At 41.2% G+C, this 27,728-nt stretch overlaps 2 protein-coding genes across 4 annotated transcripts; one reads left to right on the top strand and one right to left on the bottom strand.

Moving 5' to 3' along the window:
* Positions 1-17: 17 nt before the first annotated feature.
* On the top strand, positions 18-11,191 carry LOC115773364 (dynamin-1-like protein). 2 transcript variants are annotated; one of them, XM_030720064.1, is made up of 19 exons: positions 18-211; positions 1,285-1,426; positions 1,844-1,890; positions 1,976-2,047; positions 2,817-2,903; positions 3,304-3,466; positions 3,596-3,716; positions 4,038-4,169; positions 5,479-5,685; positions 5,902-6,022; positions 6,212-6,367; positions 6,443-6,532; positions 6,654-6,746; positions 7,215-7,268; positions 7,574-7,654; positions 8,550-8,681; positions 8,794-8,903; positions 9,962-10,121; positions 10,225-11,191. In XM_030720064.1, exons 1-19 carry the CDS (start codon positions 110-112, stop codon positions 10,279-10,281), a joined length of 2,127 nt encoding a protein of 708 aa, XP_030575924.1. In that variant the 5' UTR covers positions 18-109; the 3' UTR covers positions 10,282-11,191. The 2 variants fall into 2 exon arrangements, with proteins under 2 accessions (XP_030575924.1, XP_030575925.1); XM_030720065.1 differs by lacking the exon at positions 7,574-7,654.
* Positions 11,186-27,728, bottom strand: tnnt2e (troponin T2e, cardiac). 2 transcript variants are annotated; one of them, XM_030720066.1, is made up of 17 exons: positions 27,640-27,728; positions 23,271-23,330; positions 23,154-23,161; positions 23,039-23,062; positions 20,870-20,893; positions 20,262-20,285; positions 20,043-20,057; positions 19,596-19,619; positions 19,325-19,355; positions 19,157-19,217; positions 18,132-18,248; positions 17,863-17,940; positions 16,699-16,812; positions 16,454-16,566; positions 16,196-16,286; positions 14,665-14,702; positions 11,186-11,364 (listed from the first exon to the last, which is right to left on the bottom strand). In XM_030720066.1, the coding sequence occupies exons 2-17, from the start codon at positions 23,312-23,314 to the stop codon at positions 11,325-11,327; spliced, it is 846 nt and encodes a 281-aa protein (XP_030575926.1). In that variant the 5' UTR covers positions 23,315-23,330; positions 27,640-27,728; the 3' UTR covers positions 11,186-11,324. The 2 variants fall into 2 exon arrangements, with proteins under 2 accessions (XP_030575926.1, XP_030575927.1); XM_030720067.1 differs by having other exon boundaries at positions 20,043-20,048.

Genomic DNA, 27,728 nt, shown 5'->3' with positions numbered 1-27,728 from the left:
TGAGCCGTGCAGTGGGTGTTGTTGCAATGGTGGTGTCGGAGGGACATTGAATGACTTTGGCTCCATCACGAAAAAACGGGTTTATCGGTTTAATTCAGCAGCAACGAGCATGGAGGCTCTTATCCCCGTTATAAACAAGCTCCAGGATGTGTTCAACACAGTGGGTGCGGATATTATCCAGCTGCCGCAGATTGCAGTAGTGGGGACTCAGGTAAAAGGCTCAGCGGGCTGTCAGCTGTCATGCTAGCCAGATAACCTTGTTTTAATAATATACATGTATGCAGGAGGACTAATCGAGTAGCCTTTACTGTACTGTGATACTGTTCCAATATCAAAGTGACCCAGAGGCTGTGTCTGGTACTTCTGCTAAGCTCTCACTTCTTCTTTTTGACTGCTATTATACTGATAGGCAGAGTCTGAGCTGACGCAGGCAATTAAGTCTATTTTGATCACTTTAAATTATATCCAGAGCCTGATCTAGCTCCTATAGACTAAAACTAGGACATAGCCTGAAGAGAAGAGGTGAAATGAGCTCAGCTGACTCTGGACCTGATCTAGATCAGGCTTATGCTGGTGTATTAAATCAGGAAGAAATAACTGAAACTAATCTGAAAGGGAACGTAAGTTTGGTTAGTTCTTGTCTTTGGTAGTTTGCTCAAATAAATTTGATTTGGATGCACATTTTTTGGTTGCACATGTTTCTGAACCTCTTAAATCTTGCCCATGACAAATAGCCTCATATTTTAATAATAATAACTAAATCAGAAACTGAAACTAATAAAAGCTGAACTGAAAGTAAATATTCTTACCATTTATACACAGCTACAACCATAGATGCTTGTATTAAGGGCTAAAGTTCCCAAATGATGAGGCCAGTGTATGTACCAGTAATCTGTGTGAACCAAAGTTTCTGGCTAAATGTCCCATTTCCAGCAGCCCCACCCACCTGCTGTCCAAATCTTGTTTGCCAGGGACAGCCCAAGTATTCTGAAGAATTCTGTGTGGCCTTAAAGGGAGAGGAGCTAAACTGGCTTATTTCATACAGTAGATGAACTGAGCCACTCTATTAAGGCCCAGTATAGGATAAATAAGGATTGTTTTATTTGGTGAATGGCATAAAGCTGCAAAGCTACCAAGAATGCAAATTATGGAGCTGGAAAAGGGGATAATGGGTCCACCTTAAATAAATAAAACTAAACTGAAACAAGCCAACTCTCTGGTGCTTTATCCATTTAACTTGCACGCGCGTGTGTGTTTTTTTAAAAAATGCACTTCTGTCTCCAGAGTAGTGGAAAGAGCTCCGTGCTGGAGAGCCTGGTGGGCAGGGACTTGCTGCCTCGTGGGACCGGCATTGTAACCAGGAGACCCCTCATCCTTCAGCTAGTCCATGTAGATCCTGCAGACACACGAAAACATGATGAAGGTGGTATGTAGTACAAACTCCAATAAGGTGCCTTATATGTTTTTTATACACGCACACATACGTACATACACCCCCAGCCCCAGTTTTAAAATCCTGTCTCTATCACTGTCTTTCCAACCACTTGCAGATGCCATGGTGTGAAAAGCACTGTACTTCACAGCGGTGCATTGTACAGGTGTCTTAATGTTTAGTAACCTGCATTACCTTTGTTTTAGCTCTGCCTCCTTCTCCTCCTCCTCCTCCTCCTCAAAAGCCACACCCCGCGAGTCCAGCTGCTTTTATTCACCACACCAGTAAATGTCCCCAGGCGTCGATCCTCCCATTAAGGGCCTTTATGCTCAGGCTCCCGTACAGAGTAGCTTCTTTAATAGCTGGCACCTGCGTTTGTCTGCTTTGAGACGGTTTTATTCTGGTTCACAGGTCGAGACGCTGAAGAGTGGGGCAAGTTTCTGCACACTAAAAATAAGGTATGAATTTTAATTATACTAAAAGAAAGAATTTGGTCTCCTAACACATACTTGTTGTGATATTGTTTGTTTTTTTTCTTTGCAGATCTACACAGATTTTGATGAAATCAGGCAAGAAATTGAGAATGAAACAGAGCGCATATCTGGGAATAATAAGGTGAGATGTGAGTAAAGGGTGGATGGTTGTACGTTTTCCAAAACCAGTAAAGTCATTTGAGGATATTTTGAATAGTGTATGTAATAGATTGATAGATTTAGTTTGACGACTTGGCGATGAAGGATTTAAATCATGATAAGATTTAAAATAGTAATAAATGTTCTTCATTGTTTATTTATTTTATAATGTTCTTGCTTTATTTATTTTTGTCAGAAACCTGACTGTAAACTCTGGGATACCTACAGTCAAACCAAGGATTAGCGAGCAATGCATACAGTAATAAATACAGAGAATTAAAATAATCCAGATGCAGCACAACTTTTGCTTCCAAATGCTTTGAAAACAGCAAGTAAAGGCTTGACTTTGGATGTAGCCCTGAGCAGAGGAAAGTGGATTTTTTTACAGCAAAGCTTATGTTTATTAAATTTGAGGCCACGGTTAAAAATCACACCAACGTTTCTTGGGTTCTAGTTTAGGTCAGTGGGTCTCGAGGGGTTTGGAGAAGCTCTGAAGGGAAGACAGACTTTGCAAGGCCTTTGGGTTATTAAACATAACCACAGTTCTTTGAGTGTTTACATTGCAACTTCTTTCCCTAAACTAACCAAATAGGAGAGCCAGTGGCTTCCTGAACTGTTGTCAAAAACAGCCCGAGAGAGCCCCCCCCCAACCTGACAGCCACTGGATGTAAATGTGCTTCATAAAGCCAAGTTAAGCAAAGCAAAGTTATTAAATCTGCACTCCACTTCCCTCTTTTCTTGTCCCTCTGCAGGGAATCAGCGATGAACCCATTCATCTGAAGATTTTCTCTCCTCATGTCGTTAACCTCACACTAGTTGATCTGCCAGGAATCACTAAGGTAACATTTGCTCCTACTTCCCAAGACAAGCCTTTGATCATCCTGCACCCCAAGGGAAATTAGTTGTACAACACCACCTTTCAACACCTCCTTTCTTATAAGTTTTATTCAGTAAAGAACACTAAAATGCCTAAAAAGATTTACCTGATAAGCCTGGTTGCTGATGTTAATTTCTCCATCTGGTCAATGCGTTTGTGTATTTCATATTTGTAGATGGCTGGGAATAAATGTTTTTCAACCATGTGCTATGAAAGCCTTAGGGTATCCAGGCTTTGATTCCAGTCTCATTAGTTGGTCCCCTCTGGTTAGACATGTTAATTTGACAAAGCCCCTACTTTATTGTCTCACTCAAAACAACATGTACTCTGTCTTTTCTTGTAATTGGAATTGCTCCCTTCAGGTGCCCGTGGGTGATCAGCCTAAGGACATTGAGATTCAGATAAGAGATTTAATCCTGAAACACATCTCTAACCCCAACTGCATTATCCTGGCTGTCACAGCGGCTAACACAGATATGGCCACCTCGGAGGCCCTCAAGGTGGCCCGGGAAGTGGACCCAGATGGTATGGAAAACCAAACAGGAGCCATCCTCTAAGACTACTAAGATAATGAGATTTTTAAAGGTGTAAATCAGATGACTTTTCACTGGCAGTGGGTTGTATTGACCTTTGTGAATGACTGTAATTCATCAGGCAGGAGGACACTGGCTGTGGTGACCAAGCTGGACCTGATGGATGCCGGTACTGATGCTATGGATGTCCTGATGGGCAGAGTGATCCCTGTCAAACTCGGAATAATCGGAGTAGTCAACAGGTCTCACAAACATCACACAAACCACTACTCATAATGACGATGGGTATTTGATATCAGAGATGAATAGCTCAGTGGAGATGTAGAGAGAGGTCTGCCACATAAATTTTTAATGGTAACAGTAAAGGCTAACATCAGTATCTATTGTTTGTGTTCCTTTATCACTGTAATCCCATTGAGGGGGATGATTTAATAAAACTTTTCAGTTTTTGTGCACATCAGTCACTATTATACTGCAGTAAAAAAAGGAAAAAACAGATGAAGTACCGTAAAATAGAACGGCCTTTTTCCCGTAAACATAGTACGTGGTTTTTGAACTTTTAGGAGCCAGCTGGATATCAACAATAAAAAGTCTGTGGCTGATGCGATTCGGGATGAACACGCTTTCCTGCAGAAGAAATATCCATCACTTGCCAACAGAAATGGAACCAAATACCTGGCCAGAACCCTAAACAGGTAAATGTAACAGCACTCTGATGATTTATACTTTGAAGTCTGTGTAAATCATATTGATATAATCATAGAAAGTTACATTTTCTTTATTGAACATCATTCAAAACCTGGTTGGTGAAGCGGAGCCCAAACAATCTATCTGTTGGCTGATACTATGGGCCAATATTTGCTTATTGCAGCTGTTTCTGTTCTTGCTCCTGTGTTTATTCTGTCCAGCATGCAGCTATATGGAAGCTTAAATCCAATTATAGTATCACGCTCAAATTCAGGGAGCTCTGTAGAACAACCCATTCTTTCCCAGGTGTTTGTAAAGACAGATTGCATGTCTAGGTGCTTTATTTTTATACATCTGTAGCACTGAGACTGAAAATGCCTAAACTCAAAGATTAGGAGATGTGGCCCAATACTTTTGTCCATACAGTGTAGTTTGTTCAGTAGAGCAGCAAAGCCTCCATTGTTTACAGTCAATCTCAGTCAGTCCACTATGTGCTACAGAGTAGCACCTGTTGGTACAATGTCGGGCAGTGACTTCACAGTTGCTTTATAGCAGTATTTATAAAGAGTATTGGCCAGTGTATCCATACTGCCTTAACATCAATATCAGTATTGGCCCAGAAGTCCAGTATCGGTTCAGTCTGTTACTTCACATGAAAGTAGAACGGAGTAAAGACAACATTACAGCAGGAAACAGTAAAGCACAAAGACAGTTAGAGACATTACAAGTTAAAAATGTAACACACAAGAATATAAATTCCAGGCCTTCAGGTGTTACTTAAAACACCCGGAGGACTGCCAGAGTCCCGAGGGAAGACTGTTCCACAGCCGGGGACCCAGGATGGCAGACACACAGTTTGCTGTTACATGAGATGCCTACTGTGCAGACTAATGCTTTTCAGAATAATATGCATTATGACATTATTACAGGACAATTATGATTCATTAATGTGTATATCACTTTAATATTCCAGATGAAGATGATTTTAATTATTAATATACTGCTGGTCAACTTCATAATAGCACAGCAAAGATTATTAGCACATTGGCAGAGTGTGATGTAGACTGTTACCAGCGGGGGTGCAAGAAAAATAATTGTTTATGCGTGTGTTTTATTTTCAGGCATAGGACAGAAAATTAAATGAATGGTTATGCAGGCTGTTTGTTTGCATTCATTGTCTTTTTTTTTTTTTTTCCTCTGTGAGGATGCTGTATACAGAGATATGGCAGCCCTGGCATTAATTATATGCATCAGAGCATGTTGCTATTGTCTGTCATGGAAAAGGTAATGCTCTGCCCTTTGCTGTCATAATGTCAGGCTACTGATGCATCACATTCGAGACTGTCTCCCTGAGCTGAAGACACGGATCAACGTCCTGGCAGCACAGTACCAGTCCCTGCTCAGCAGCTACGGTGAACCTGTGGAGGACCAAAGTGCCACCTTGCTCCAACTCATCACCAAGTTCGCCACAGAGTACTGCAACACCATTGAGGGCACGGCCAAATACATCGAGACGGCAGAGCTGTGAGTAGTCTCGGTGCCGCTCTTCTGTTCTGCCACATGGTGATGCTGTTGATCCAGTGCAGGGAAAATGAGCAAAACAGCTGCATTGGTTTCATCATTTAATATGATCCAAATTGTAAGTTGAGGCACGCACAGCCTCTGTGAGGGAAGAGCTGACAGGAGCGGAGGCCATGGGGTTCGCATCACAGCTAATATCCCCCCACTGCTATTTTTCAGGTGTGGGGGAGCCAGAATTTGTTACATATTCCATGAGACTTTCGGTAGAACACTGGAGTCCGTAGATCCTCTGGGAGGACTCAGCACCATAGATATCCTGACAGCCATAAGGAACGCCACAGTGAGTGCAGCTGCATTATCTCATCACGCGACATCATTAGTGTCACTGCAGCTTCTCTTCTCATACCTGCATTCAGTAAAACAGAAAAATATGACTTTATCTGTCGCATACAGCTTATCTGTTTAGCACATGTTGCTACTGGTCACTGCTGACCTGCACATCCCCCCACCCCCCTTTCCCGCATTATAGGGCCCTCGACCTTCCCTGTTTGTGCCCGAGGTTTCCTTCGAGCTGCTGGTAAAGAAGCAGGTGAAACGCCTGGAGGAGCCCAGTTTGCGTTGCGTGGAGCTGGTCCATGAGGAGATGCAGAGGATCATTCAGCACTGCAGCAACTACAGCACACAGGTAACTAACACGCTCGTGTGTGTTCATCCCTTCCTCGCGTGCGTGCATTCACGTTCATGTCGTTCCGCCCCGCAGGAGCTGCAGAGATTCCCTAAGCTGCACGAAGCCATTGTAGAAGTGGTCACATCCCTCCTGAGGAAGAGACTTCCCATCACCAACGAGATGGTACCAGCACCTTCACTTCTCTTTGCATGAGTGCATTCATATCTCCTGCAGTCGTCCTTTTGCGAGGTCGTGTTTTAGCAGCAAGTACACTCAGTTTAAGCTGTCTTCATTCTTGTTGCAGGTTCATAACTTGGTTGCAATCGAGCTGGCCTATATCAACACCAAACATCCGGACTTTGCAGATGCGTGTGGGGTCATGAATAACAACATAGAGGTCTGTACTCACATGGAAGGAATAAATATCTAGTATATAGAAAATAAAGTGATGGCTGCAATATTTGGAATTTAGTAAGCAACTGATTGCACTCAAATACTGTGGGCGATATTAAATTGCTGGATTCAATATAAAACAGGATTGGTTGGTCATGAAGTTCAGACAGCAAAGTTCAGCTATTACCCAAACTGAGTTTCATGCAGTATTTTGACTATAGATCACTTATATTTTCAATATAACTCTGTGTGAACTTTTTTCTCACTCAGGAACTCATTAGTTTTTCTCCATGTCTATTCAGTTATTTATAAACATATGTGTATTACAAATAAGAATAACTGACAGTGTTACATGATGAAATGTGTTTAAAATGAGAGAAACTGGACTTGCCAGTAAATTATTTTCCATATTTTTTTTCTAAGACGTGTCAAAAACCATCAGCTGTTCAGACATCTGTTTTTGTGTTTGTAGGAGCAAAGGAGAAACCGGATGAGGGAGATGCCTGCTGCGGTGCCCAGGGATAAGGTAAAAGAAGTGAATGTATTTTAAAATATAGCCATAGGTCATGCGTTGTAACATTTGGTTGCAGGCTGTAGAGACCCAGAATATAAAGGGGACTTGTGCAGTGTTAATCACTCAGAGCACTGTGGGATGATCCGTGAACCAAATGCTTCGGATAGTTTCCGTCAAGGAATCTTATCCCACATCTCCTCTCTCCTCTTACGACAGCCAGCCTCCTTTCTTCTGTCTTTCCACATTTCTTCTCAGTGCTCTCTCTCCCCCCCCTCCCCCACCTCCCTTCCCCATTCTTGCTCTTATATTCACGCTAGTCTGTTGGCAAAGGCCCGGCCGGCCCAACTGTGGTGTCTGGCGAGCCCCCTGCGTCTGGAGCAGAGATGGACAGTGCCAAGGTGGGCACACATGCAGCCTGCTGGCTCTGTGCCTGGCTGGCTGTGGAGCTGGTGGTGGCAATGGATGGATGGATGATGGGTGTATGATGGGCATGGTCTGCTGGCATGCACTCTGATCTTTGTCTGCTGATGCTGTGCTCTTCTTTTGCTTTCCCTCGGCCTGTGTGGACTTGCACTGACAACCATTGTGTTTTCTGCAGTTTGTTTTACCCAAAGTTTGTCCAACAGAAAAAAAGATTTTCTGTTCCTTCTCTTTCCTTTTCTAACCTCTTAATACCGTATGCGCAGTCTTTTGTATTTAGATTCAAGAACTTGTGAGATAGGGATTAATCCTACCTCTTTGTACCATCTACTCAATCCTTTTTTCCTTTTTTAATTTTTTAATTTTAATTTTTTTAAGCCATGCTAACAGTTCCTATTCCCCAGGGAACAAGGCCTACTGACTTTGGTGACTTTTCTTTTTGTCAGCTATTAATCACTGGATGGATTCTCCTTCATCTGAATTGTAGCAGTGTTGAAACTGCTTAACCTTTCCTAGCATTTGCCTTAGGTGTACTTTGTATTATAGTGCTAATAAACCTGCTAACCTGCTTTCATAATGTTGCCATTGTGCATATGACGGCATGCTGAAGTTGCCGTTTAAACTTACAGAGCTGTTGGCATGGCTTTAGTCATGTTTTCTCTCTAACTTGTGCGTTAACAGCACAAATAAGCTTTGACTTACAAGCGTCAGGTCTCTCCAGTCTGTTTTAATAACATGCCTGTTTTTTGTGTTAGCAGCGCACACGATTCCTACTTTAACCATCATTTTCCTGTGAATGCCATGGTGAAGCCATTTTATGATATTCAGTGGTCTAGATGTGGAATGGCAATTTATCTTTTTTTTTTTTCCCAGGCCCCAGCTGCAGGGGCTCAGGGGGAGCAGGATGGCACGGGGAACTGGAGGGGCATGCTGAAGAAAGGAGAGGAAGCCCCAGGCTCCGGACCCGGAAGCCCACTTAAAGGAGCAGTCAACCTACTAGATGTGGTAACCAAGCACTGGCCTTCCAGCGTGGCCCGTAATAAAGCTTACAGTCTGTGAATGAGTGATTAAAACATTACCCCCCCCTCCCCCTTTCTTTCTTTTTTCCCCCTCTCAGCCTGTGCCTGTTGCCAGGAAGCTGTCATCACGTGAACAGCGGGACTGTGAGGTCATCGAGCGCCTCATCAAGTCTTACTTCCTCATTGTCCGGAAGAACATCCAGGACAGGTAGGCCTCTCACCTGCTCATTTTTTTGTTTATTGTCGTCCAGTCATACATAAAGAGACCAAAACCAACACTAAGTCAGATCTGCTAACACAGTGAGTGCAGCTGAGGCCTCATTTCAAGTATTCCTTTTGTGCTCTTGCGCTCCATCGTCATACAGAAATCAGCATCAGTAAGCCACTGGGTTGCACTAGTAGCTGATTCTATGAGAGACCACAGCCACTGTAGCTTATTTTCACTATATTTTCATGGATAATGTCCCTGCCTTTAAATGCTCGGTAGTGCGCCAAATGAGCAGCCATCTGTTTGTGACTAGACCAATAAATGCAATTTTTATTCTTGTTTGAGTAAAATTTACTTTCAGAAAACTAAGAAGCCTTTTTAAAAAATGAAATTATATCTAGAAGGGACTTGATGGAAAATTTTCCCTACTATAATGCGGCGATCCGGTGCCTCTGGATTTGGGCCTGCTTGGAGGGAAAGGTCACTGCAAATCAATGCAAAGTTGTTCTGAGTGATCACTTTTATCCTGTGATGAAACGTTTTTATTCTGTGGGAGCATGATGAAAACGCCCCCATCCATAGGGCACAAGGAGGGGGTCAGTGAATGGTTTGATGAAGATGGAAATTATGTAGATCATATGCCTTTGCAGTCACCAGATTTGAGCCCAGCTGAACAGCTGTGAGAATTAAGAGGCAACACTGTTTTCTACCACTATTGTCAAAACAGTGGTAGGAAATGTTTTTTATGTGACATCTATCTGTACTGGTGTCCTGTTTCTACAGATTTATTTTAGTAGACACCAGAACAGTAAAACATGCTGTAAACACTGTCCTTTAAAATGCTTCCCTTTCCTCAGGGGAGTGTAAAGGCCCCTTAAAGCTCAGGAAGATTAAATCCATCATATTTAGCTCCTTCTTAAACAGCTCAGTACTTGGACAGGCGTGGCCACCTGCTGGGTCAAAGTCGAGCACCTCCATCTGGGGATACGACGCCATCTTGCCGCCTTGTTCTCAACCATCTGTTCGGTCTGTTTCCTCTCGTTCTCTCTCTGCGACAGCGTGCCAAAGGCAGTGATGCACTTCCTGGTCAACCATGTGAAGGACAGCCTCCAGAGCGAGCTTGTTGGCCAGCTGTATAAATCTGGCCTCCTCAACGACTTGCTGACTGAGTCTGAAGACATGGCCCAGAGGCGTAAGGAAGCCGCTGACATGCTACAGGTAACAGGCTCCCACCTTGCGGTACTAAAGTTTTCCCTGGTGTACTGCGCTTCATTTATCACTTCATTTTTTTTTTTTTTTATCTTTTCTTATTTGTCCGCAGGCGTTGCAGAGGGCCAGTCAGGTGATCGCTGAGATCAGGGAAACACATCTGTGGTGAAAAAAGTAAAATAAGTCCCAACCCGTTACCTCCTCATCATGCCCGAAGGACCGTCGCTCCACGCAACCATCATGTCCGAACTTGAAGTTTTGGATTTGCAACCCTAAAAATATTCTGATCTCTGCTCCGATGTACAGAGCTACTTGAAAGGAGTGTTATTCATAAAAAGCATACTGTAGAGCACATGAAAATGCACTGCCTCTGTTTGCTAATGTTCAGGCTAAGATGTTAGAAACGGCAGCTGCCACCCACGACTCCAAGAGGAATCGAGAGTGCAGCCAAAGGCAATGCACTTTTCATTTCTGACAGAATGTGGTTAACCGCTATGGAAATGGACTTTTGTGTGATGCTGAAATGAAAGTTTTGATGCCATTTTTGGCAGCTCAACAAAGCATTCTTCACAATGTTTTGGCTCCAGGTTATGTATAAAAAAAAAAAAAAATGTATAGATCTAAAATGTTATTCAGCTCCTCATTTGCAGCCTTGTCATTTAGGAGTAGCTGTCAGGTGTCAGAAACCATTGACTCTCCATCATTTTAATCTTTGCACTATTATCACTGCACTGTACTGTAGAGTGAGTCCATTAACCTGACACTGTAATGCCATCAGGGTCTTTATTTATTACTGTGATATTTAAATGTGTGGATAATGTCCTGAGCACCGTTGCAGGAAGTCATTTAATTAAGTTTACATATCGCTGCCTACATATAAAATTCATGGTGCACTGTGGTTCTGTGTGTGGTTTCCAAAAGAAGAAAAAAAAAAACAATAAAAAGAGGTATTTTACTGCCAGTTAATTGGTTTGAATTCACATGTGCAAAGAGTGAGGATTAGTGGAAAGAAAAGAGTGATTCATTTCTAAGATAACTCAAAATGAAAATGCACAAACGGGCATAAAAGCACAGGTCCGTTTATTGTTCGTAAAGCTGCTGCGGCCGATTGTAGACTAAGACACAAAGTTGTGTTTAGTGAAGCGCCAACTGACATCAAATTCAACACCGGCACTTGTGGTGAGACGGCTCCTCCTATGTCGATGTTTCCGTCTATCTCACCCTGCCCTTGGCCTTTCCTCTTCCTTTGGCACTGTGGAGTCAGACAAAAAAAAAAAACCAATTCAAACAGTTCAGCATGTGTGCAGAGACGAAGATTTTGAAATTAAAGTGCACAGTTTATACATGTTTGAACTTCCGTACCACATTTCCCTTGGTCCTTAAAGCATTCAAAATAAGCCACTGTGAAGTTATAATCATGAATAAATATGAACTGAGCGTCCTTTTTAAAATGGCAGAAATTCATTTAGAGCGACAGACTTTGGAAAAAGTACAATTTGCTGGTCTTAAATAAAAAATTACCAGAACTAAATAAAAGCGCAGAAAGACACAAGATAAAGACTTTCATAACAGATCAGCCAGATTCAGAGAAAATAAAGTGTTTAACTATTTAATGCTTATATTCCATCTCTTGCTTGCAGTTACAATGATTATTTCATAATGTCTTTTTAAATTTTCAATGCGTGCATGAAAGCCTCGCCTGTCAGCTGTACAAAAAAGGTAAAGAGGCTCTGTTTATCTCTGCGATTGCTGAGTGTAAAAGCACTCAGGTGGTAATTGTGCAATTTCTGGGGGTACGTGGAAAGATTGGTTCAATTGTTAGAATTAAAGAGTTGAGCAAGTTGGAGCAGAATAACAGTTCCCTAAAAGTATGGAAGTTCATTATCGCCACTAAAGATGGAAGATCAAAATTTCATGCTATTCTGGAAATTTTGACTTACTTAAAATTTTTAAGTAATGGTTGAAAAGTGAATTAATGGGTTAAATAGCTATATAGCTAAAATGATAGCTAAGAGCTAAAATTATAATAATTTAGCTAGTAGCATAACAAATCAATTTGTTCACTAAAAATACTGGCTAAAGAATTGAGTGAGAAATAATAGCTTGCTAAAAATAAAAAGTTGTACATTACAGACTGGCTAGCAGTTACATTTGACAGGATTTAAGTAGCAGCCAGCTGCTGCTAATCAAATGCACTTGATTAACTGATTGTCAGCAACTGTGAGCGCCTTTATAAAAGTGTAACGTTTGTCACTTTGCTGATCTAGAGCTTTCAGGTGTGTGTTAATGCCACAATCTTCCCAGGAGTGAATGAAAAATTGAGACTACAATGCCCAGAAACTGCAACCCCCCCCCAAAAACGATGTCTCAGACCCCACAGGCCTCAGTTTAATGTTAAACTTAATGACAGTACAATTAGAAAAAGACTGAACAAGTATGTCTTATTTGGAAGGGTTGCCAGGAGAAAGCCTCTTTTCTGTAAAAAGAACATGAAAGCACATCTGAGGTTTGCAAAGATGCATCTGAATGAACCACAAAGCTTCAGGACCAATGTCCTTTGGGCAGATGAGACCAAAGTGGAGGTGTTTGGTCATAATGCACAGCAACACATTTGGAGAAAACCAAAAATGGCATATCAGGGCAAACACCTCATACCAGCTGTCAAATGTGAGGTCATCTATCTGTCTGACAATTAAAGCTTGTGCCAAACGGGGTCATAGAACAGGACAATGATCCCAAGCAGAGCAGCACATCTACCACAGAGTAGCTGAAAAATAAAAGAATCACGGTGTTGCAACAGCCCAGTCAAAATCCAGACCTCAGCCAAAGTGGTAGGACCGGAGAGCTGTGCATAAATGAATGCCTGCAAACCTCAGTGAACTGAAGCAACACTGTGGGTGGACCAAAGTTCCTCCACAATGATGTGAAAGACTGATAAAGTCACACAGAAAATGCTTATTTCAAGTCTTTCCAGTTAAAAGTGGTTCTACAAGCAAATGAATCATGTGGTGTGCTTAGTTTTTCACAGCACTGGGAAAACTTTCTTTTCCAGACGACTGTATATGTGCATAAACATTAACCCTTTAGCACCGAACGTGGAAACTTGGGTAAATTTCAAATAGGTTTAAAATATTTGGCTTAAGGTATGACCAGAACTTCAACTGTTGGCTAACAGTTTGGATCAATAGTTGAAATTATATAAATCACAGTACAAGCAGTATTGTATTCTATCCTGTATACATAATGGATACACTGAAAATTGATGCATTGAAATGAGGGGTGACTAAAAGAAGTGGATGAGCGGTTGGGACAGTAGAAGGTTCAGATGTTAATAATTAAAGTGTAAAATAACATTTGCTCAGATTCACTTGAACTCATTTGAATATAAAAGATGTTGACTTTTTTTTTTTCAGCCATCTGACAGCATTGTGTTTGTTAAATAGCATCAGACTGGGACCAACTGCCCTATGTATAAGAAATCATTGCATTTTTCTGCTATTTCTGACAATTTGATGAACAAACGGATGGGCACCATAATTCCTCAGTGTTTTTTTTTCTTATTATTTTCTTTAACAAAAGATTCCAGCTCCTTTGAATATTAAATACATGTTTAAACAAACTTTTGTTCAATTTTAACCAGGTATAAAAAGTAGAAATGGCATAAAAAAAATATTTCATGCCATCTTGGTACTTCAGCGTCTGCTGCTGAATGACAGTACATAACTTTGTCTGCATATAGATTGATTTTCAGTTACGTTTCCTTAGTGTTTATACTGTGTGGTACCCCGTTGTGCTGCATGACAAATAAGAGGGACAACGAGAAAGAGAGCAGAGACAGATGAAAGAAAAGGGCAAACACCAAAGCATCATTCTGCTAGACAAAGGACACAATTTTGCACTGGACACAGCTGGCAGATGATGACTGTGTCCTCAGAACAGCAGCCTTACCTTTGATGTGCCGCCTGCGTCTGTTTTGCCCATAAGATCTGATGCATTCATAAATATATAGGCTTTGTGTGACCAGCTGCTTCGACACAGGAACCATCTTTCTTCTGTCTTAATTTTTGACATAGTAAACATCAAAAATTGGTTTGCAGGCATACGGACACATGGCTGCTGCCTGTGATTGTCTGTCTGGTTTGAAACCACCTCTGTCACACGGTTTCTCATAATTCGCCCATTTCAAAGCTCAAACATAGCTACAGACCAGTAGTACTACTTGATATTAATACCTACTTGATATTAAGTGCAATTATGTGACTTTTAAAGGCCTTGGAGTATAAGAGATAAGTCACAAGGCCCCACCATTGCGGTGGGCCACACCAGTAAGCTGAACTCAGTTCTGCTCAATGTTAATTTTATCTCCTTATAAGCTTATTGGGAAAATGAATTACCCACCCTTGGATTAGATTTCTCTGGGACTGTTTAATTGAAAGGGGGTGTTGGTGGTGGTGGTGGGGTAGCTCACCTTGATACACAATTGAGTTTTGAAAGAAAATCTAATGATGCTCTCAATGCAAATATGAGGGGTGGCTCTAAGATGGTTACTTACCTCTGGGTGTTCTGAACGCGAACCTGGAGCACATTGATCTGTATGGGGAGAAACACAGAGGACTGCCTGAGTCCAGGAAAAACAACACACACCAGCTGAAGCCAAAGAGTGGAACTTGTGGTCCTATAGAAGAACTCAGCCGGGCAGGCGAACAGTATGTTCTACATAATTTTATGTGCAGAAATATTCTGGGGACACGGGTCTATATTTAGAACATATTTTAAACTGACTGCAAAATACTGCTTGTGAGTAACTTGGTGAATTTGTAAATAAATAATGCCTCCGGACACATTAAAGTAACTGAGGACTTTAGAAAGACTTTACTGGTCTCACACTTAATGTGAAGCTATCCGGGATATCTTACCTTTCTGTATGTAATAAAACCTTAAATGCAGCACCCATGGCAGCATTCAGATGATAGTTCCAAATAAAAGAGTTAAAAGAGCTGCATCCACCTGCGAATTTCTGACTGATAAGATATCTTCAGCTTATTGAAAAGAACTATAGGAACTGTAGACAAACTGGTCACACAGTTCCCATCAGCTTTAAATACACAATTTTGCTAAAAAAATATGCTAGAGGATGCTAATGAATGCTGTTTAAAAGTCCCTACATGACGCATGATGAAACAAGGTTACTGTGCCGCACATTTTAACAGCATTAAAAACGTGATGTGTCTGAAGTTTCTTCCTGTCAGACGGGAGTTTTTCCTCAACACTGTCGCCAAGTTTTTTCTCATAGGGGGTCGCTGATTGTTTCTTGGTTTCTTACTGTACTGTAAGGTTTTTTTCCCCACAATACAAAGTGCCTTGAGGCAACTGTTGTTGTGAATTGGGGTTATATAAGTATAATTTTACATGTGTATGGTAAATGACCATACTAGGGCCCCTTTAATGTGGATCTTTTCATATTAGATTGTCGTTTCAGTTTCTGTGCTAAACTAAGAGAATCAAACAGAATAAAAAGAAATGAAATCATTTCCAAGAGCTTTTCCTTTGTTTCCACTTCCTTTAAGCAAGACCTCGAGTACTGGCTAGCTGTAGGATTATAATGCTCAACTCTTAAGATTTCTCCCAAGGTCCTGGATTAAGTGACCACATGCTAGCTTCACCAGCACCACACCACTGTTTTCACCTCCTGTCTATAACTTCCTCACTCAGCGGTCAGTCAGCTTTGGTCCAACCCTCTGAGACTCAGTTTGTGACCCTTTGACACACAGACCAAAAAAACCAACCAAACAAAAAAATACCCCACAAAACCCAAGAGGCTTGGACCTCTGCTGCTCACTGATGCAGGACTGGAGCATACTTATCATTTAAATAGAAAGATCTTGGGTTAAATGCACAGCGTATGCCACTTCAGAATTTATGAGTTGTAATGTTGTTACAGGCTTGATTACTGTTAGTACACACCTCAGCCTGAAAGTCTCTTACCTGCCTAACAGGATATTTTTACAGGTGCAAATAAAAGTTTGTGGATCAAAAACTGGTGTTCGCTGTATCATTTCACACCCCGGGGGTGAAATACTTACATCATATTTCTGTCTCATCAGGTTCTTGGTGAAGTCAAACTTCTCAGCCTCCAGCATCCACAGCCACTGATAGAGTTCACTGGCCTTTTCCCTTTTAAGCAAAACCGGGAGAAGCACAAAAAGTGAAAACTAAAAGGCCAAGAGGCTCAAAGTGTAATGGGAGGTAGATGGCAGTTTATACACCATCAAATCACCTGCAACAGACCAGAAATGTGGATTTAGGTGTTTGAGCGGCTCTGTGAGCAGCAGTGTCCTTACTTCAGTTTGTCCTCACTGAGATGCTCGATGTTGAGAGGTTTCTTCCTCTCCGCCAGGATCTTTCTTTTCTTCTCTCTCTCGGTCTGCTTCTTTGCTCCCCGCTTTCCGTCTTGCTGGATATGAGATTTAATGAATGTGTAAAATAAGAAAGGGATCACATTTACATAATAAACAGACAAACTGTGAAGCTGATCATATTTCCTATTGCTCTGAATGCAAATGTGTGTGCCTGTGCGATTACTCACCCTCTGCTGGAAGCCAGAGTACTGCTGAGTCATGTTTGTGAGAGCCTTCTTCTTCTTGGCGTCCTCGTCCTGCTTCTTGCGAGCCTCTTCCTGTTCCTTCCTCTCCTTTTCTTCCTGTGACACAGATTATAGAGCCAGGAGAAAATCACACCATCTGCCCACTTGTCTTTGCAGCCACTAAAACGGCACTGATGATAGCATCCTCCAAATCATTTCTGATGTCAGAAAATAATGTAAAAGTAAACACAGCGGCCAGGACTCTCATCCAACGCCCATAAAGCTCAGAATATTTATCTTGTGTGAACTCGGCTGTTCTGTCACGCAAACAAGGTTATTTTGCACACAAGATAATTGACTTCTGTGCAACTGAAAAAAAAATATTATATAATCATTAAAAATATTTTTGCTGCCACTTGGGAGCGTCAGAAACCAGCTGTGAGCACATCACTGACATATTGTCATGTTTTACCTACCCACTTACACCTCAAGCATTCACTTGGAGGTGCGTTTGTGACCATAATGAGCCAAAGTCCAATACTTATACTGCTTTCACACTATTTTGGCTCCCCTTAAGCCAAAATTTGGCTCTTATATTGCTAAATGCCTGCCAACAAGGGCTTCCTCCTGTGGCTGAAAATGAGGCATCATTTCAGGCTAACAATAAAGTTGGTGGCCTGAAACAATGAGCTACAAGAAGCTACAGAGGACAGATTAAGGCCACTCACATGTCACACATCATCATTTGATCATTTCATTGTCATCATAAAAAACGTTGAAGGCAGGTTTAAAGTAGGAAAACAAACTCATGATCTGGCATAAAAGATGCTTTTATTCACTATGCCTAGTGCCCCTCATATACTGAATAATCTGACTGTGTAAAGAAAACAGATCTCCAAGTTTATCCAAGCTTAAAGTTTCACAAGCCATTAATTGCATTTGTATTCAAGAGATTGATCTTTCTTTGGTGCTTTAAAATAGAAATATGAAAGACAAACAATTTTTTAACAATGATGTGTTCGCTTTTTGTTAGTTAGGAGTTTGTAGACTATAATTCTGTTAGGGAAAACTACAATTCATCAGTTACTGAGGATGGGACACTCTTCATTTATTGCAAACATTGTCACACCCTGAAAAAGTCTGAGACATCTCCAGCTATAAACTCACAGCCAGACGAGTCTGCCTCTCCTTCTCCTGCTCAGCTCTGGTCCTCTGTTGTTCAGCTCTCTCAGCACGACGCTTCTCCTAATCATCCATGCCCACACACACACACACACACACACACACACACACACACACACACACACACACACACACACACACACACACACACACACACACGCACACACACGCACACACACGCACATGCACAGTGTAATTGTTTGCTGGGTGGTGCATCACTGTAGCAATCTGGCATGCCTTCCTGGAACACTTACAATCCTGTTAACGAGAGTGATGAGCTCCTCCTCGTCCTTCTTTCTCTGAATAAAATGTGCCTCGATCAGAGAGTGCAGCTCAGTCATATCTTTCTCCTGACGCTTCCTGTGGATGTCCTGCAGTCACATATAGTTTGTTTTTAGTACTCTACTAAACATGACTTGCATGCATATGATCTATTCCCAAAACCTGTATCAAGAACTGGGCTTCACTCTAACTAACATCTACATTTATATACATTCAACACACATGAAACTTTGATTATATGTACTTTATGTATATAATCAAGTGTTTTATGTACACGTACTCAACTGTGCTTTAATGCAAACATCTAATCACTCTATCACAGGGCAGCATTCCAGTGCATTTAGGTGTGTAGGCATGGTAAAGAAGTTTAAAGCAAGCGTCAGAATGGGAAAGTAAAGTGACTCCCACACAACCATCTCTAGGGATTATAGAGAATGGTCTGAAGAAGAGGAAATATCCAGTGAGCAGCAGTTCACTGGGTGAAAACAGCTTATTGATACCAGAGGTTAGAGGAGAATGGACAGAAGACAGGAAGACAACAGTAACTCAAATAACCACTCATTACAACCAAGGTATGCGGAAGAGCATCTCGGAACGCACAGCATGTCGAACCTTGAAGCAGATGGGATATAGCAGCAGAAGACCACACTGGGTGCCACTCCTGTCAGCTAAGAACAAGAAACCGAGGCTTTGTGATGACCTTTGGGATGTGGTGGAACAAGAGATTCACTTTATGGCCGCGCAGCCGACATGTCTGCAGCAACTGTGCGGTGCTCTCATGTCAACATGGACCAAAATCTCTGAGGAATGTTTTACAGCACATTGTTGAATCTGTGCCATGACAATTTAAGGGAGTTCTGAAGGCAAAAAAAAGGCGGGGGGGGGGGGGGGGGGGGGGGGGGGGGGGCATCCAACCTGCTACCTTCCCATCTAACTCCAAGGCAAGACATGTTGAGAAACGCCACACTATTTCTTTAAAATGGCATCAATCACTCACATCAAAGTCAACCTTTTCTCCCTCAGGTATCTTTGGCACAGTCAGCGGTGGTGCAAACACCCTGAAATATAACATCTCTGTGTTACAATGAGAAGAACTTTAAACAACCTTATTGCAAGTTGGGTAAACTGATTAAAATTCAAATGACAAAAAAAAGAAGAAGCCTACTTTGTTTTAGGTTTGGATTCATCGGTCATATCTGCAATAGAGAAAAGAATAACTTATTATATCTGTGTGTGTATTTTTTTCAGTGTCCCAAAAGCTGTTTTTGAAATGCTGCATGATTTTAGCAGTTATTGAAAGCCTCTGGGTTTGTTTTTTTTTTTTGTATTTATTTTTGTTTGGTTATCAAAGGAAGATTGAAGACGCCAGGCATTTCTGGTAAACTAGAGCAGTGATCAAGCTATTTTCATACGGCCTGATCAGCATGTAAGAGTACCTTCATCCACAGCTGGAGGCTCTGCTGCAAAAGGACAAAGGAAAATGTTAGTGCATCAGCAGGTGGAATGCAAATGGATTTCCTTTATTATTTCCAAACTCCATTTCACTCAGCTCTGATATTTACCCCGTGTCGATTGATATGAAACCCTTTCTTGCATGTCATAGAGTCTAAATCGTTTCTGTGTGCCATGTCAAACTGGGGTCGGCTTAGGCACTCTTGGGGTTTCATTCCATGAGCCTTAGTTTACCTTCAAATAGTGGCGGCGGTTCTTTTATAAATGCGTATCAGCCATAAGGGCCAAAATAAAATTGGATGATAGTGAGATATTTACACTGCAAATGAATACCTCGGTATAAGAGAAAATAAAAAAGATTGGATTTCATTACTTGTCAAAGTCGCACACAAACACAGTGATATAGTCTTATATATGCATGCATATATTACCATCTTCTGCAGGCTCTTGGTGAAGGCAGGGCAGTAGATGAAGATCACAGGAAATAGAAAACAACTTATGAATTAAGATTGCTCATAGAAGGACAAGGCAACACTGTGTTATGTTTATTAGTAAGAGAATAATAAAGGTAAATAAAATAAAATAGTGTTGAAATCCTTGCAAGAAGGCTGTTATTTCTTATTTAGCTAAAAGGGGAAAGAGGTCATTACCTTCAGCTGTTGAAATCGGGGGTTCTGAGGGGCAAGAATAATGAAAATATGATTAGATGCTGTCACTCTCTAATCAGTGCAATGCATTTTCTGGTTTAAAACAATCAGGAGATGTTTGCAGTGGGATAAACACGAATCCATGAATGTCAAACACGTGCGATCTGAAATGAAAATTAAATCTCAACAGTCTGAGCTCTTGTAGCCCGCACTCAGTCGACTTTTATCTGAGTAGATGTCTCCGTTTTTTGCCGCAAAGAACTTGGTGTAAATCCATCAAACTCAGCAGATGGCTCCTGGGCAGCCAAACATATAATTAGTGAGTACTGAACACAGGAACGCTAATAATGATTTAGGTAAGGAGGCAAAGATGAAGTGAGTACAGTATAATTTTACTTTGACGTGCGAGTGGGAGAGAAGATGTTAAAAAGCACTTTTAGATTTCACTGACTGTGTGCGTGATGTTTACAAGGGCACAATAAATGCTACACATGCAGCTATTATGATATCAAATTAAGCAGTTAATCCTAATTTCCATCAATATTATTATGGTTGACAAAAACCAGATGCTTTTATAAATGTAGAGAAAAGCATTTAATTAGGAGAATTACCTTCTACTTGAGGTACATCGTCTTCTATAAAACAAGTACATTAGAGAAATGATTGAAGTTAATTTACTGCTGGGTGAACACACACACACACACACACACACGCACACACACACACACACACACACACACACACACACACACACACACACACACACACACACACACACACACACACACACACACACACACAACACACACACACACACACACAAAAGCACATGATACAACAAAAACACAGAGCCACAATAATATCCCACAAGAGTGTGAGTAAACACGCTTTGTTTACAGACAAAAAGTCATACAAACCTTTTTCTTCCAGCGTCTCCATGACTGAGTGAACAAAATATGGATTAGCAGATCAATGAGACTCTTGCAGAACCGCTTGCGGCCAGGTTTTGGTCACACTCTGAGCACTGTGATGGCGTCTCTTGGGATGCACCAAGAAGCAGTGCTGGTGTTTGACATTCATTCTGAGCAAAGCTACAAACTGAGCCTGAGAGCGGTTTGCAACAGGCCAGATATCAAAGGAAAGGCTGGGCGTATGTTTTATATATGACTGTTACCACATGCTCATCAGTGCTGGAAGAAGTGCTCCGATCCATCACAAAAACAGCCTATGAATACATCAGTGTAAATGTTCTCCAAAAAGAAAAGTTTTATAAGTTTGGTAGCAGGAATTTCTGCAGAAAAAGGAGTTCGATTGTCAGTAGCTTCAGATGTGCTGGACACAGTTTCTTGTTATTGAGGTTAGTGGGAGAAGTTTGGTTAGGGTTAGGCAACAAAAACTACTTGGTTAAGTTCAGGAAAATGTCATGGTTTGGGTTAATATGCACTTTTTCAACATTACTAACCAAATCCTTAAAAGCTTGTTGGGCATGTGAATATTTGTGCTAATCTGAGCTTCCAGAGGAACACGTGCAAAAATCCTTGAGCTAGGAAATGCAACCAAATGTACCAAATGGGAAACTGTACTACACTACTCTAGACGCTTTATTAGGTACACCTGGCCATGAATAGGTTGGCCCGCCTCTTGCTCTCAGAACTGTCTTAATGCTTTGCGGCATAGATTCAAAAAGGTGCTGGAAACACTCTTCAGAGCCATGACGGATCCATGCTTTCTTGTTGTTTATGCCAAATTCTGACCCTGAATGTTGCACCAATCTTCTGAACTGTGATTGGCTGATTAGATATTTTTGCATTAAGGAGCAGTTGAGCCGGTGTACCTGACAGAGTAGCTGGTAGGCGCACATCCTTAAAAGGATTGCATTCTGAGAAGGCAGCTCATAACAAATGTGTAAATGTGTAACTGGGGTCTTTTTTTTTTTAATTCTTAATGTTTGGTGAAAAATTCTGGGGTCAGATAAGGTGTACTTTTTCAGCTTCTGAGGAAGGGCATGTCAGAAAAAGGTAGATAGTTCTTTTTAATTTTCTCTCGCAGCTGAGCTGGGTTTAGGAGACAAAGTACTTGGTTATGCTACGTGAAACAGATCATGGTTTGGCATAAAATACAGACTTTCAGCAACAATAACCATGATTTAGAGAGAGGCTGACTGGCAGAAAACTTTCACTCGAAAGGACATGATTACCTGGAAATATGTCACGTGACTAGAGATGCGCTTAAGCATGAAGGCAGAGGTAAAGCTACTGCGCAAATATGATAATATCATATCATATATCTGGGAATGCAGCTGAAAGGAAAAATACCTTTTGGCCAAAGCTGCTCTGAGGAATTAGATTAGATAACAGATAATTAGATGTTAAGTTATTGCACAATATATCTAGAGAACGTTTTAAAACAGCAAACCTGATGTATTTTAATTGGCTGGTACCCAGGCCCATCTAACTACAGGCATGGCGGAGCAAAAGGTACCCCCCCCGGAAGTAAAAGTAACATATGTAAGTAAGTAAAAGTCAAAACTCCTGCCAGGAGACTGAAATATACAGCATACTAGATGCATACGGACATGAATTGTACAGTCCTAAAAATGTTGTTGAGATATTTTCAATAAAAACTGACAGCTAAGCACGAGCCGACGCATCAGAGTTGGCAGACAGGTTAACATTCAAAAAGAAGCACACACAGCTATGGCTTTTTATCCCTGACAGCAGACACAGTAATGGCAACAGACACAAGATGAAGCGCCCGTGAAGCCATGCAGAGGCCTTTACCTTCCTCTTGCTGCGTCTCTGCCTCTGAGCAGACATAATCAGGTCAGTATATGGAAGCGAGAAATGATATTTTGATATTAAAGATAGAGTAAATGTTCACAAAGCTTTTACTTACCCTCCTCCCTGAAACAAAGAAAGGAAGCAAAGAGGTAAAATTCTGCAGCAATCAGTCAAAATCAGCAGATTTTGTGTATTTATAAAAGTGTTTCTAGGATGTAGCAAAGGTACTCACTCCATCTCTGCGATTACTTGTACTTCTAGTTCTTGATCAGCCATCTTGGATTACAGTTACCTGCATCGGAGCAGCAAAGCATCAAAAAAGTGCCAGTCTGAGTCACTGCACAGAACACTGACCGTTTCAATGAATTTTTATATAACAAAAGTAGCAGCTGTTGAAATGACACAAAATCATACGCACACTCATCTGTCCGGGTCTGCTGGGCTTAATAGGGCTTTAACATTTATTCATATATTTCACAGTTTTGCATGCTGCGATTGCTGTGATTGTTTGTTTTCTTGATATTCCCCTCTTTATCTCTTTGCATGTAATGTTTCTACAAGCCCTCGAGATTTTCTTCCCCCCCGAACAGATGGTTTGCATCTTCCCTCTTTTCTTCCTCTTTCAGTACTTCTATCATTTGTGCAAACAACTAAACCAAAAACCTACAAAAAAAAAAAAAAAAAAAAGAAAAGGGAAAAAAAAAAAAAGCCTGGCTACATGCTGTGAGATTGGAGCAGTTGTAGAATCTGAAATGATTCCACCATGGGCACTGCAGGCAGAGGCCCAGGGCTTTAAACAGCTCCAGGCCTAATCCTCAGCCATTTCCTCTTGGCACTGATCAAGGCTGCAGGCAGCTGACTAGAGTCTGAAACTATCAGGACTGTATGAGTTCTTCAGGGATGCACTGATGTATCTGCAGGCACACATATTGCATTGGCTTTGATACGTACACTCGTAAACAGCTTCCCAGGTACTCAAAAGGCTTTGAAGTAGTGCAAGACGTGTCCATCACAACAGGTGTTATTTAGTCTGATGGCAGTGCTTAACTTAATATATTTCTTTTAAAAGCACTTCCATTTGATTTTAATACAGGCTTGGTTTATTAAAGGGCCACTGCCCTCTTTTTTTTTTTTCTGCTTGAAAATCAGTTTTCTTGAGGCGTGCTACTCAGCCTGAGTGGCTGTGGCTCTGAATATAGATTTCTCAAGTCTGAGAAGGTAACCTTGATGCAGTCGTGGGAATGCCATCAGGGTTAAGTTAGACTTTTAACAGAAAGACTGTGTTACAAAAATGTAGTATGGAGTTTAAATGATGCGTGCTTACCAGACAGGGAGGAGCTAGATGATAGATTGCATATAAAGAATGGATATAGTGATCATTACATCACCCAGTGTATGAGAGAACCACTTTTTCAAAGGCTGATGTTTGGCTTTTCAGATGTTGGACAGGCACATCTATTATTCGCTGTGATGTTAAAAAAATTATTTAAAATAGAAACTGAACAGCCAGTGTTTTAGCATAACCATAAACTGGGCAAAGGAGGAGAGGGGTGGATCAGACTGGAAAATGAGCACAGAGTACACTCACACAATGGCGCCTTTTCAATCAAGCATACCCTCTTTATCATCTATTTCACTATGAATCATCAGTGAGTCCATAATTTACAAAATTAACGTACATTTTTATTGAAGATTTAAAACCATAAATTCAATAATAAAGAAGTTACTAAGGTCATCAATCAAGTGAGAAACTTGATTGATGAAACATTTCTCAACTTCTATATAATCCGACTTCTTTTTGGAACCACACAGGTCATCCCCTAGTGGCCATAAGAAAGAATGCAGGTTCAAGGCACTTCTGCTTTGGTTTCACATTTCATTCCCAGAAGCTATAGATTTTGTCATATTCATTGTGGGGAATGTGGGATGCATTTCTGTGCAGTCCTGTGAAAAATTAAGCACACCCCATGATTCAGTAGCTTGTGGAACCACCTTGTGAAGGAATTGGTCCACTCTTCTGTACATAATTGCTTCAGTTCCTTTATTCAATTATACTTAAGGTCCCATTACAGCATTTCAGTTGGGTTGAGGTCTGGACTTTGTTCGAGCCATTGCAACACCTTGATTCTTTTTTTTTTCTTGAAGATTTGCTGCTGTTCTTGGGGTCATTGTCCTGTTGCATGATATAATTTGGACCAAGCTTTATCTGTCGGACAGATGATCTCACATTGGCTTCTAGAATACTTTGGTATACAGAAGAGTTCATAGTCGACTTAATGACTGCAAGGTGCTCAGGTCCTGCGGCTGCAAAACAAGCCAAAATCATCACCCCTCCACCACTGTGCTTGACTGTTGGTATGAGGTGTTTGTGCTGATATGGCATTTTTGGTTTTCTCCAAATGTGACACCATGCGTTATGGCAAAACATCTCCACTTTGGTCTCATCTGTCCAAAGGACATTGGTCCAGAAGCTTTGCGGTTTGTTGAGATGCAACTTTGCAAACCCAAGCTGTGCTCCTGTGTTCCTTCAAGAGAGAAGACGCTTTCGACTGACAACCCTTCCAAAAAATCCATTCTTGTTTAGTCTTTTTCTAATTGTACTGTCATAAACTTCAACATTTAACATGCTAACTGAGGTCTGCAGAGTCTGAAATGTAGGTTTTGGGTTTTTTTGCAGTTTGTCCACGCATTGCACAGTCTGACCTTGGGAATTTGCTGGGACGCCCACTGTAACATTGGGATCATACACACCTGAATCCTCCAGTCCAGCAAACTGTCAAAACTTCTGCTTTTATAGAGGTGCTCACACTTGCTGATGATCATTTAATCAAGTGCATTTGATTTCCAGTGCCTGACTGCTACTTACCCTCTTAATTCCTATTGAAGCAGTATGGGTGTACTTAGCTTTTCACAGGTCTGTATGCACCCCTGTGAAAATATTCTTTTTCCCATGACTGCATATTTAATGAGATCAAAAGTCAAGACATCTCAAGCTCTGCTTTTTTATTTTCATCATTCCTTTCTCTGGAATAGACACCTCTGCAAACACACATTCCCTTTCTTTGCTAAAATCTATATAACTTCTGGAGTCCATGTTAAAAAAGATTTTTGTGCATCCCGCACTTCAGTAAAGCCAGAACTTTAATTTTTTTTACACCTTTGCTTTTTAGATTTGTTTTACAAACAGGTGTATTTCTGATAATGTCTTTATCTGTTCCTTGTGCCCTTATAAAGCTCCTTCATAAATCACTGGTGTAGCCCTTTGACATCAGAAACAGATGCCTAAAATTTAGCAAATGAAATCATGTATAGAGTAAGATTCACATACAGAGGAACACAGTCAATCCAGCTACTGTAACAACAACATCAAAATGTCTGGGTTCAAGGTCATGCTCACAGGAATGGATTCAATAAGGCTCTTTATATGTAACAGCTACATGTTGGAATATGGCTATGCACACTGGCTCCTGGGGCCATGGTTTTTTCCACATGCTTATAAATCACCAGACCGTAAACGCCAATGTCAGTGGGTCAGAATAGAAGGGCCGAGGGCGAGGGTCTATTTTTAAGAATAACAGAACAAGCTTTTGAACAGGTGTAGAACAACTCCTCCAGACAATTGGCTTGGCTCACCTCGCGCATACTCACAGTAAATCAATGAGCTGTGACTCAGGCTATTTTTGCCAGGCCCAGTTTGGTCAGCTGATTGTTTGGGAAACATTTTTACAATACCTCTCAGGAGACTCTTGCTTTTTAAAGTCATATTTGGTAACAGATATTTGGTCTCATGTACACGCTGAATGGATGATGAAATAAAATTAGCTCCACGGTTCCACCCTCGCTCCTGCTGCCTGGCTGCTCTCCTGCTTTTTTGTCAAAGGACACCTTCTGTACATGGTTACTGCCCCAAATGCATGCTTCTGTTTAAATTCTGCTACATTTGTGCTCAAATTCACACATTGCGAGGCCCCCTGTGTGGGTTACTTGTTCCATTAAATTCAGCAACTGATGTCAAAGGGTGAATGTAAAGAAGAAAAAGTGAGCAAGACCAAGAAAGTTAGAAAAGCTGGAATAAAAGAACACCGTCTGGTTGGAGAAAAGCACTAACTGGAAACCCAGAAAGAATTCACAATGTATGAGAGCCGTCATGGCCGCGGTATTAAATGTGCATTTGCTTTAATGAATGTGGTCAGTCCCCGTCTGGCTGAAACTGTGGAACAACAGAGAGTCTGACAGCAGCAAGAATGTTGCGGGTGCTGGTTTCAGCATTAGGCAGCATTAAGTCAAAGCCCAAAGCATGCAACCAACTCCACAGTCTCAGGGGCAAGCTTAGCACCTTCCACAGCAGCATATGTAGAGTTTGGATCAGAATACAGAAAAAAAAGTAGTCATCATAAAATGCCCAAGCCAGTTTAATCCATTATTTCTGACTTTATATGATTAACAGGTAACCATTTGATCATGCTGATGGGTTTTATGTATCTAACTCAGGAACATTAAAAAAAAAAAATAAAACTGCTAACTTTCAGTGCACTTTAATTACCAATGCCACAGTTACTGCCGTCATGCACCCTGAGGCTGTGGTCATGCTCGGCTCTTACCTCCAATATATTCCTTGAAGAAGAAATGGGATTAGCCACAAGTACCAGTCTTACTCTTCAGCTGCCAGACAAAGACAAGTTCAATCATC

The sequence above is a fragment of the Archocentrus centrarchus genome, chromosome 23 (genome assembly GCF_007364275.1).
Source record: "Archocentrus centrarchus isolate MPI-CPG fArcCen1 chromosome 23, fArcCen1, whole genome shotgun sequence".
NCBI classification, from domain to species: Eukaryota; Metazoa; Chordata; class Actinopteri; order Cichliformes; family Cichlidae; genus Archocentrus; species Archocentrus centrarchus.
This window is presented reverse-complemented; position numbering and strand designations above follow the sequence as displayed.

Coding starts and splice junctions, on each gene's coding strand:
- LOC115773364 (XM_030720064.1), top strand. CDS start 110: ATGGAGGCTCTTATCCCCGTTATAAACAAGCTCCAGGATGTGTTCAAC. Junction 1,427..1,843: donor ACGAAAACATGATGAAGGTG/GTATGTAGTACA, acceptor TCTGGTTCACAG/GTCGAGACGCTGAAGAGTGG. Junction 6,368..6,442: donor GCAGCAACTACAGCACACAG/GTAACTAACACG, acceptor TCCGCCCCGCAG/GAGCTGCAGAGATTCCCTAA.
- tnnt2e (XM_030720066.1), bottom strand. CDS start 23,314: ATGGCTGATCAAGAACTAGAAGTACAAGTAATCGCAGAGATGGA. Junction 16,813..17,862: donor AGAGGCAGACTCGTCTGGCT/GTGAGTTTATAG, acceptor TCTGTGTCACAG/GAAGAAAAGGAGAGGAAGGA. Junction 16,567..16,698: donor ACTCTGGCTTCCAGCAGAGG/GTGAGTAATCGC, acceptor TCTCATATCCAG/CAAGACGGAAAGCGGGGAGC.